Below are 10,840 nucleotides of genomic sequence, written 5' to 3'. Positions count from 1 at the left end.
GGAGGTTCCTCTGCAGCTGAGTACAGCCAGCCAAACTCAGCTGGCACAAGGCAGGGCTTTTCAAAATGTTCTGCGCTCCAATCGGAAAGCAGCCGAATGCTACTCTTCTCAGAAAAGTGCTGCCCTTGTCCTCTTCTAATGAAAGCAAACTTGGTATTCAGTAGGAGCAGGCCAGAGCTATTTCAGACATGGAAGACAGCAGACACAAATCAATAGAAAAAAATAACTTCTTTTTATTTACAAAAAAAATCCAAATATTGGATGCTGTAAACAAAATTCACAATCTGTTCCCTCTAGAGTCTGTTTTCCATCAGCTCTTTTTCTGTCTGTGACAAAGCCTATAGTCAAAATGTTCCAAAAGAGCAATCCAAGGAGCAGTTTGCTGCAACAGGATGCCTTGCAGAAGGCAACAGTTGTAAGGAAATTTGAGGGAAAGCAAATCTGCACAGACTCCTACAGACTGCAGGAGCCTGCAGTGCCTTTAGCCAAGATGTCTTGAAATTTGCAGGCTATTTTTTTTTTTACTATTTATTTTGTTAGCAAACCACTATTACAACAGCAAAACGGTACACTGATTTTCTTTTTTGCAAGGGAAATTCTCTGCATAAAGAAAACCATACAAAAGAATATATTCAAATAGGAGCTGAATATGCAAATACAATTTTTCCTTTTCTGTGCAGTTTTATCTAACACACTTAATTATCTCAATTTTTAAAAGCACATTTTTGAACTGGTAGGAGCTTCTGATGTGATGCAAACCAAGCATTTAGTAAGAGCTGCTTTTAGAGGATTTGTGTGAAGGCCTTTGTGCAAGATAAAAAATATTTTAAGTGCAATACAAGAAACTAGAAAAATATCATCTTTTTGGTCTTCTAATTGCCCTTCTATTTTTAGGAGAAATATTCTTGCATTTGAGAGGACAGCTACATCTAAGAAAAAAAAAAAAAAAAAAAAGAAGAAAAATCCCATTTAAAAGCTCTTGGTTGTTTTATGATCGTTACATTTAACCAAGTTTAGCGCCCTGTTGGTTAGCAGGAAATTCAGCGGTGGCACAAACAGTTTTACTGTAATCAGGTCAATGTCTTTAATCAGTTCAGCTCTTTAAAAGGGGCACTGTCTTCTGTAGCACAAGCTCTAACCTTACAGCTGATTGGATGGGACAGATCAAGTCTACAAAGCAAGAACACTGTTATTAACTTTAAAAGTACCAGTGTGCTGAAGAGGAGGGGAAAAAACAGTTAAAAAGAAGTCAGACTTTATGGAGGGAAAGGTGTGCAAACCACAGAAATAACCAGGCTTTGAAAAGAGGTTCTCATTTTACTCTTGGCCTGAACTCATGCCTTCTTCCCACCTCTAACACCAGGCACATTTTAAGCCACCAGTCACAAATAAAACAAAGCTCCACCAGTTCCACCACTTCATCATTAACATATGCAAAACAGATCTGGAATACCTATATAATATATATAAAAACATATTATATATGTATCAAAATGCAAATGCCAAAAGGTGCAGTTTAGCTCAGAGCCCTGCTGTATGCACTACAAGGTAACTAGCTGCTGTCAATCAAAAAAAAAAAAAAAAAACAAAAACCCAACCCACAATTAGATTTGAGCTGAGAGGAAGTAATTCAAAACTTTCTTTCAAGCAATGGCAAAAATAAAGGGTCCTTCAAAGCAAAAACAGCACAGCACTGTATCATGTATTATCAGCATTCTGTGGTTGTGGCAAAGCTATAGATTCTCAAACCCTTTTAAAGTGAGGATGAGTCATTTATTTGCCACAAATAGTTGTGGGAGAGAAGACATACCACATTACCAGCTGATCCTATTTCCCCAGCCCTCCCCTGGCTTCCGCTAGCAAAGCAGGAGCAGGAGGTGCGGGGAGCCCGGGGGCCAGGAGCACCCAGCCCGGAGCCTCCAGCGGGCTGCAGGGATCCTCCATGGGACAAGAAGGCAGCACCAAAGGAAGGGAAGGTGGGGACAAGGGCTGCATGTCAATTCCAGCAATGGCAAGGGACCAGCTTTTAAGTTTCCTGAAGGACTCCCAGGGAAGGTGCTTTAGTAAACAAATCGGGTTCCTTTTAAAGTGCCTGCAGAGTGAAAAGTACAAAGCGCGACAAAAATAGATGTACCTTGCTCACTCCATAGGGAAAATACACTGCCAGGACACGAGTCCTCTCCCTCTCTCTGCCCCTGACTCCAACGTCAGAGCCAGACTGTGCCTGTGACCAGGCAGGGCACAGACGGATTTCCTTCAAAAGCCTGAATTCCCTTTTTTTCTCCCCCCTCAGAAAGAAAAAGCAAAATATCAGAGTCAAGTGTCACTTAGTCATTAGGTTTTCAAAGCACAACAAAGAATTTAACACCTTCAGAGATGGCACTGAAGTGAAAACAGCAGTGGAGGAGGTTGGTTTTTCCCCCCTGCTGGTCTTTCGGGAGAGGAAATGAAAGTGAATAGCTATTGTTCCAATGTAAAGTGATTCCATTTAAATAAAGTACAGTACTAAAATTGTAAATGCAGTGTGACAACCAGATCAAAGATGTTTAATATTTGCATAAAAATATATATATATATAATATATATATAAAATATAATTTTCAGCAATCGTGCAACACTCTTAAAAAGGGTTCATTTCACATTTGCTAAATTCTAGTGGTCCTGGAATGCATAATGCATTCTATTAAAAATACTCCTTTAAATATTAACAATTAGTGTTCAAATTACCAACTAATACAATATTCTTTAGCTGTCAGGGGGTTTAAATAAACCTATCTTTGATCCACGTTCCACTGAAATTACACATCATGGAGGTATGCAGTCACAACATTAGTGGGTTAAATGTCAAAATGGCATTACAGTACAAAACAGTTTAAAAAATCAGCTAGTCATACGTTTCTCCATCTGTGGAATTATTATGGCTCAAAAGCAACCCAATGAATTACTGTAATCCTTGTTCTTGCAACCAAAGACATTTTCTGAATCCCACCTTAATCCTGACTGGTTCATTTACTCCAAATTTCTCAGGTGTGGGTTAAAATTTCACTGCAAGGTGCCCACTGTCCTATGACATCCTGTTGCAAACTGGAAAACAAGTAGTACTTTATTTAAACATTCCTTAATTGCTACATTTTCCTAGACCACATTAATATATATTGTGTGTGTATATATATAGATATACACCAATAACATGTACATATATACACACACAAACATATATACACACATACACACACGTACCTAGGATAATAGCACACCGACAAAACATTAACTCTATACAGGTATTTGCCAAGAAAAAAAATAGGGCATTTCCTCCACCACTTATTCACAAGCTTATGGGTTGGTTTGCTTTTTTTTTTATCCTTGTGTCCCTGATAAAACAAAATGCATGGTTAAACCACAAAACTATATATTTTTTTCTCACTTCAAATTTTATGAAGGCATCAGGCACTTTTGATTACTATTGGTGTGTACAAATATAGGAACATCTCCTTTTACATATATATATATTTATATATATATATATACTCTACTGTATCTTCTTTGCTTGGATAACTTTTTTGTGAAATCTTTGGTCCTTAAGTATATACTTCTTGCCACAGCTGGTTTTCCAGCATTCCCACATTTTTAAAATGTGAGGCATGCACGCAGCTGGAAATAATGGACTTTGTCATTGTATGTGTTTCTGATTCTATAACTGTGCCAATCTACTACTGTTCATTTGGAGCAAGCTGTTTCTGGTAAAGCATTCTAGTCAAGCAAGCTATACATTCTACACGGTCAATCCATAGACAGCACTTGCTGCAAGCCCCAAATGCAGTAATTCCAATATACAACTTTATTCAGCTTATCTCTGCTTTATGCCTCTAACTTTTAACTCCTGAATATATGTAGAACTGTTTTTTGTGAATTTTTTTTTCTTTTGTTGTTTTTTTTGTCTGTTTTGTTTCTTTCATAATCTCCCTTTTGCAGATCCCATTCTAGAGTAAGAATAAAAATAAAAGAAAATAAGGCTTTCCCACCTTCTCTATGCCAAAGCTATGGGAGCAGATATTGCCAACCCATATTGTCATCAAGCATTCCTCCCTCACTTATTTCAGGGGAAGCTGGTTGCTTTTAATGACAGGCCTCTTGTGCTCTGGGGTACGATCCAATTTTTTGGGGGTTCCTTCTTGATCATGCTCCCATTAATTATTAGAACAATCACAAGCTTGTCCCAAGCTTAAAAACTAGAGCAGATCATCATTGCACAAAACACCCCATTTCAGAGGGACCCGTCACCCCTTCCTACATCTTAGAAAAAGTTCTCTCCACGGGGTCTACTAGTTTCAGTTCTTAATTACAGGGCAGCCAAGTAGAGTATGTGTGCTGCTGGCAAGGGAACACCGTCTGAACCTGGGCAATATAGTAATTGCTGAAGTTGGCATCTGCTACGTATGGGGCTGGCTGGTAATAGCAGGTGACATTGGCCACGTTGGGGATGATATTTTGCTCGGCTAGGACCCGGATGGCCAGCATGGTGATCAGATTCAGAGTCTGTCTCCTCTCATGTCCCATCAGGCACACTGTGCTCTCATTCACCACACCGTGAAGGGTCATGAGATAGTCATACTTGCGGTCTTCTAATCCCACAAAGTGGTTCTGCAAGTAGGACTCCAGCTTTCTCTGCTGTTCGCCAATGTCTGAGAAGTCAATGAAAAACCTCGAACACATGTATCTCTGCAGGGATTTAATCTCAGATTCAGAGGCTGCCCTAAAGCCCCTTACCAAAAGGTTGCAGTACTTCAGAAGACCACCTCCTCTGATTTCTTCTGGGTTTCTGGTGGCAATTATCTTGTTGCAGAGGTGATCAAAGGCTTCCTGGAAATCCCCATAAACGCTCTCACCAATGATAGTTGGGTGAAAAGTTTCAGTCATCGGATTCTCTGAGCACTCATAAAAAAGCAGCAGGGAGTCCAGCTTGATTTGAAAGGAATCGACACTGAATTCAAACTGCCGCCTCAGAGAGTCCACAAATTTCAGCTCCACATTTTTGCCACTGTTGTTGGACAGGGAGATAAGACTCCATCGGTCTGAATCATTGCATACTTTTACCATTTTCTGCACATAAGCCTCCTATAATGAGAAAGACAAAATGAGCAAATCAAGACAAAGATCCAAGAAATTTCTCCTTTACTTCATTTGCTAACCCCTTCCAAGCCCCCCCCGCCCCATATCTGCATTTCATAAAAGATTTCATGGAGTCTGCAGATACAAACCACAGAGTAAGTGTTTAATGTGAGAGCTCAAAATGCTGTAACTGCAAGGGTATAACAGGGGAGGGTGTTCTGCAGGGACTGTGACGTGCAAGGGAAGCATACAGCAACACTACTTTGTTCAGTAGCTTCTAAATACATCTACAGACTAAGTCCATGGTACATCTGCCAAATATGCCTGCACCCATATGCAGAAGGTCACTACTACGATCTAAAAAGAAATCTTATTTATTGGTTTTCACTTCTCTCTCTACTTCCCAAAGAACAAGTTAACAAATGTTCATTCCCCTCAATCCTACCAGTGCAGGTTCCATAAATCGGTCCCACATTAAAAAAATTAATCCCTCTAAAAATCTGAAAATATCTGGATTCAGCCTAATGAACTCAAGCAAAGTGTCTTCTAGAGGAGGGAATATGCCTCCCCGCTGGGGCACTTAGCACAGCTGGAAGCATGCCTTGCAGACGGGGTTTCCTTCTTGCAGATGTTAAATCCATCTACGCTCCCCGTGCACCCGGGATCCGGGACCGGCATACCGAGCTGCTGCCGAACCGGACTGGGAGAGGCGTGCAGCGCCTGGCACACGCCCCAGGTAAAACAACGCTCCCAGCAAATCAACCGGGAGGGAGAAAAAGCTAATTAATCCTGAAGAGCCCCGGTCAGGGCGCTTCACTGTAAGCTCCTCCTCGGTTTTAAGCGTGGGGTGAATAAATCGCTCGGGGTTCCCATGGGTCGCGGAGGTGTGGGGGGGAGCTGCGTCCCGGAGCGCACCACTCCATCCCAGGGGAAGGCGCCCGCTCCCCGCGGGCAGGCACTCACACCTGCCCGCTCCGGGCGGCTGGGCAGAGGGCAGGTTTACCTTGAGTGTGAGAGGCGTGATCTTCTCCTTATTCACCCCCTCGGGTAAGAAATCCAAGAGGCAATCCAAGACCACGTCCTTCACAGTCTGAAATTCGGCTTCTCCTTTGAGGTCGGCGCAGAAGATGAGGTCCAAGTCCTTGTAGCCCAGGCCGCTGTCCTGGTGGAGGACGTGGCTGGCTGCCGAGCCGTTCAGCCGCACGTCCCGCAGGCCGATGCCCTTCTCTTCCAGCCGGCTCCGCACCACCTTGACGATCTGGCGAGGCTGCATGGCCAGCGTGGGGAAGTTACCGCGGCCGTGGATGGGGATGGTTTCGCTGAGGATGCGGTCCAGACGCTGCACTTGCTCCCAGCTCAGCACGTTGCAGTGCGCGCTCTCGCCGCCGTCCGCGGAACTCCCGCCGGCCTTCTCATCGTCTGCCATGGTGAGCGGCCGCCGCCTCCGCGGGCTGGATCCAGGCACCGCTCCGGCTCCCCGCCGGCCCCCCGGGGCCTCTCTCTCTCCGCGCCTGGCAAAAGAGGAAAAGCCAGCGGTCAGCAGCTGCGCGCACCCGGCGCCCGAGCTCCGTTCCCCTGTGGCCGTCCCTTTCAGTGGGGAAGCAGGAGGACACACCTACTGATTAGATTTTAAAAAATAGATAAATACAATGGGGGGTGTGGGGAGAAAAAGCCCCCCGGAGCCAGGCGGTGCTGCAGGATAAGGGAAGGTGCCCGACCTGCAGCGCCGCTGCTTGCACCGCTCTCCGCGCTCCCGCCGGGGCAGAGGCCGCCCCGCGCCCACGGAGAGGCCGCCCCGCACCGCCCAAGAGGCCGCCCCGCTCGCTGCCGCCGCAGGCTGCCGCCGTCTCCGGAGCTTTCGTAGTTCTGGCCGGGAAAGGTCCCCAGTAGTTTTTATACGGGGCTTCTCCTCGCTTCCGGGGCTCCGAGTCACGGCGCCCGCGTCCCGCCCCCTCCATCTGCATGGCCGGCCTCGGCGGTGCCCCCGGCCCGCCCACACCCCGCGCGCCCGCGGGCCGCCCTCCCGCCCGCCCCTCCGCGCCGGCGGAGCGCCCGGCGCGGCCGCCCCGGGCTGGGAGACCCGCGCGGCGCGGCGCGGCCGCCCGCACGGCTCCGGGGAGGCAACAAGTGCAGCGGCGCTCCCTGCCCCGAACGGGGCGCGGCCCCTCCCGCTCCTGCTGTGCCTAGATGCGCGCCCAGGGGCGCCCTTCATTCCGCGCAGCCATTCATTCCCCGTCTTTTTTTAACTCTGCCTTTTTACCCCCCGCCCGCCCCCCCGACATTCCCGGTCATCCCAGGCTCAGCCAAACTTCATACCAGAGCGACGGAATTTGGCAAGAGCCCCTCTCCAAGCAGATGCCGAGGATCCCGGGCCGTGTGGTTCTCGCTGCTCGGCTCCTGACCGAGATTTCCAGAGCCGCCGGCGGCAGCGCAGCGGCATCACGCCGTGCCTGCCCGGCCCCGGCCCGGCCCCTTCCCCCTTGTCCGCCCGTCCTCCCCGCCGGCGAGGGGAGAAAAAAGACATCTCGAACATCACGGAGGAGCCGGTGCCTTCCAGAGGAGCATCCTGCCTATAGAGTACAACTTGAGTAACCGCGGAGCCGTAAAAATGATATGGAAAACAAGCATATTATATAAACATGCCCATATATTTTATTTGCATTTTTTTTAAAATAACGATGAATGCATCTGCTTTTCACCTGTTACGTACATACGCATACATATAGTTATTATTTTAAACACATATCGATATTTATATATATCGATACTATTTGAAAACAGATCCTATTTAAAACATACACAAACATACTGTTTAGAACAGACTAAGCGCACACACCCGATGCACGCTGCAGCACCCGGGGCCGTCACCGCCCCAGTGCGCACCCCGCGCACGCCAGCGCGGTGTAGACAGCGGGTTGCGCGGAAGGATGCAGTGCTGGGGGACACGGGGGGGGGGGGGGGGGGCATGGACGGTGTTGCGTCACCGCCCGCAGCTTTGTGACGCGCAGCAGGAGGGGCTAATGGGGGTGCGCGACTTCGTGACGCGCAGCTCCCTCAACCGAGCACTTCGCTGAAAATGAGGGGTGGGCGACACAGCCCGACGGGGTTTACTGTCCCCTCACCCCATTTTTAGCACGCACCCCCATCTTCTCCCGCCCCGGGATGAGGTCAGAGGTGTGGGGCTGCTTGGGAAGCCCCCAGCCCGGCTCCCCCCATCCCACCCCACACGCCGGGCGGGGGTCCCGCCGCGCTGCGCCCGCCCCGTCGGGGCGCTCCCGGCGGCGCAGCGCGGGGCAAGCGCGCCCCCTGCCGGCTGCCGCGGGGCGGGGCGGCGCGGGCTTTGATCCACCGCCCACATTCCCGACGGCTCCGGCAGCGCGAGCCGGCTCCTCACGGCGGAGCGGGGCTGACTCCACCCTGTGCCCGTCATGCGGCACCGCTGCCCCCTCCCCGTGCCGCTCAGGTGGCCATAAAAGCGTTTGCATTGCTCGGTGCCATTGTGTTACAGGAAGAAAAAAAAAAAAAAAAAAGAAAGTGGAAAGCTTTTAAAATACGAACGTGTACAAGGGCTTAACAGCAGAAGCAGAACGTTGTACGTCTGCCAGCATATTGAGCAGGGTTTGCCAGCTTATACCTTTATATAAAATAAATATTCAGACTAAGCGGCCTGCTGGCAGGGGAGCCTGTTGAGGGAACCCGGGTCCCTGGCTACTGCCGCTGGGCACAGGGAGCCCCACTCTCCCCTGGTGCAGGAACAGCATCTCCTCACACTGACCATGCATCCCGAGAGGACACGGACAGGCACTGCAGGGCGGTGACAGCCGAGGGCAGGGGCTCACATCAAGGGGTCCCACCACGGGGATTGCCTGCCTGCAGCACAGAGGTGTCACCGCCTCCCTGTGCAGTTAGGAAGCTTGGAGAGGTTAAAATATAACCCCGTTCCCAGACTGGCATTACTCAGGTGAACCACAGTTCACTAGAGCACATGATTTAATCTTTCAAAAGGGGTAACTACCACCTTATTTATAAGCAAATTATCATTAATAACTGGATTACTGATTTCTAGAGCAAGGACAAAGATCGGACTTGGAGGCTCATCCAATATTAAGCAAGGCCAGCTCCAAGAAACTGAGACAATTTCCTGTCTGGGAGTAACCAGCATTTCATTTAACTTGTGTTTCTCAGCATGTTGCAATGACATTTTAACAGTATTTTGAATACTGGTCAGTAGGATTCAATGTTATTTTATGTGGATCTTGTTTCATTTCCCCATGAAGTGTGACTTTTGACCTCTTTAAAGTAGCTATCACTTGCCCACTTGAAAAATGGACAAAAGTTCATAGTGGAGAACACTGATTTATTAAAGGCAAGGTCAATGCATTTCAGAAGGAAGACCTTTACACTGCTGGGTTTTGCTAAAGGAAAAGGGCTAGCCAAGCCCTGTCCTCACCTCAACCTCCCTTTCTCGGTGTAAGCACCTGCAAATCACCTCCCACTCACCTGAAAGAAGAGAGGAAATAATTTCCAGTTAGAATCATTTATGTTTTTTCAGTTCAGAAATGTGCAAAGAATGGTAATCATTACACTCTTTGTAAAGATTAGGAATTATTTGCACTGATGTGCAATTCATTTTGCTTCTCTTCCCCTAATTAATGGACACCAGATAAAGGGTATTTTATATATATATATATATATATATATATATATATATATATATATATATATATTTTTTTTTTTTTTTTTTAATAAACTGTGTAAACAGAAGAGAAATAGAACTCCATCAGTGCAGTACTTTACCTCGGGTATATATATTTTGAATTTTTTGCTCCTCTGCCTACTTGAATGTGAAAGCCTATGTCACTTTAAATCAGTAGAAATCATTAAGAACGGTAGCAAGAAATTGAATTAGAGTGAATTACATCATGAGAAATTGAGAAATATTTGTCTGAGTTATAGCAATTATTCTAATTATGACTGATACTGGTAATGCTGGTGCTAATAAAAACATTTATTCAGCTCATGAACATACTCTGTACTTTAATGACAAACTTACTTTTGGAAGGAAAAGGTGGGGGTTTTTAAATTGTCAATGTGAGCAGTAATTCTTTGACAGAATTTTGATTGTATTACTCACTCAGGTTGTTTGTGCTGCCCAAGGAATTAGCAGAAACGCAGGCTGTGTGATGTGAATCATGTCTTTCTGTATGTTCGCACAATATTTTTCAATTAGTCCCTTCATTCTCAACCATACTCTCAGTCCTGCTCTAGAACAAATTAAAATTAATAGCAATAAATGTGTTTCTCGTGTATGCATTTGTGTATATTTGCCTAATAAAGTCCTCAGAGTGAGCTCTTCATTCAGCTTGGCCATGTAGCAGAGTGTACTCTCCAGGTGAGCTCTGCTGAATTTAGGAATTTAAGTAATTTATTGACTGAACTACATCAACTGTGACTGTAATGTTCTGCCTCCCTTCTGCCCAAGACTTGGTGCCTAAAACAGGAACATGCTCTTTCTGGCAGAAAAAAAAAAAAAAAAAGAGCCAGAAAGTGTGAGTCTTCGTCTATGCCTAGTCTATGAATTGGCTCCCATTTGGTGCCCAGCAGGGGCAAAACTTCCAGTTTAGTTTTTTCATACGGGAGCTGAGTTTGTGTGACTGCTGCTCTGCCAACATGTGTTACTTACAGACAGTCAGGGGATTCACTTCTGAGCAGAAACACTACTTCAGTTCAA

The 10,840-nt window shown here is 46.6% G+C and overlaps 1 protein-coding gene across 2 annotated transcripts; it reads right to left on the bottom strand.

Annotated features, from left to right (window-relative positions):
• Positions 1–209: 209 nt before the first annotated feature.
• Positions 210–7,507, bottom strand: TENT5A (terminal nucleotidyltransferase 5A). Of its 2 annotated transcripts, none has more exons than XM_021546212.3 (3): positions 7,426–7,507; positions 6,113–6,620; positions 210–5,115 (listed from the first exon to the last, which is right to left on the bottom strand). In XM_021546212.3, the coding sequence occupies exons 2-3, from the start codon at positions 6,533–6,535 to the stop codon at positions 4,336–4,338; spliced, it is 1,203 nt and encodes a 400-aa protein (XP_021401887.1). In that variant the 5' UTR covers positions 6,536–6,620; positions 7,426–7,507; the 3' UTR covers positions 210–4,335. The 2 variants fall into 2 exon arrangements, with proteins under 2 accessions (XP_021401887.1, XP_021401877.1); XM_021546202.3 differs by lacking the exon at positions 7,426–7,507 and adding an exon at positions 6,828–7,093.
• Between the last annotated feature and the right edge of the window lie 3,333 nt (positions 7,508–10,840).

This window comes from Lonchura striata, chromosome 3 (genome assembly GCF_046129695.1).
Source record: "Lonchura striata isolate bLonStr1 chromosome 3, bLonStr1.mat, whole genome shotgun sequence".
Taxonomy (NCBI): domain Eukaryota; kingdom Metazoa; phylum Chordata; class Aves; order Passeriformes; family Estrildidae; genus Lonchura; species Lonchura striata.
Note: the sequence above shows the minus strand (reverse complement) of the source record. Positions and strands in the feature narration are given on the sequence as shown.

Bases quoted from the DNA above. Each gene is read 5' to 3' on its own strand.
- TENT5A (XM_021546212.3), bottom strand. From the start codon at position 6,535: ATGGCAGACGATGAGAAGGCCGGCGGGAGTTCCGCGGACGGCGGCGAG. The intron at 5,116-6,112 runs GTAAACCTGCCC...TTCTCATTATAG, and splicing joins TCACGCCTCTCACACTCAAG to GAGGCTTATGTGCAGAAAAT.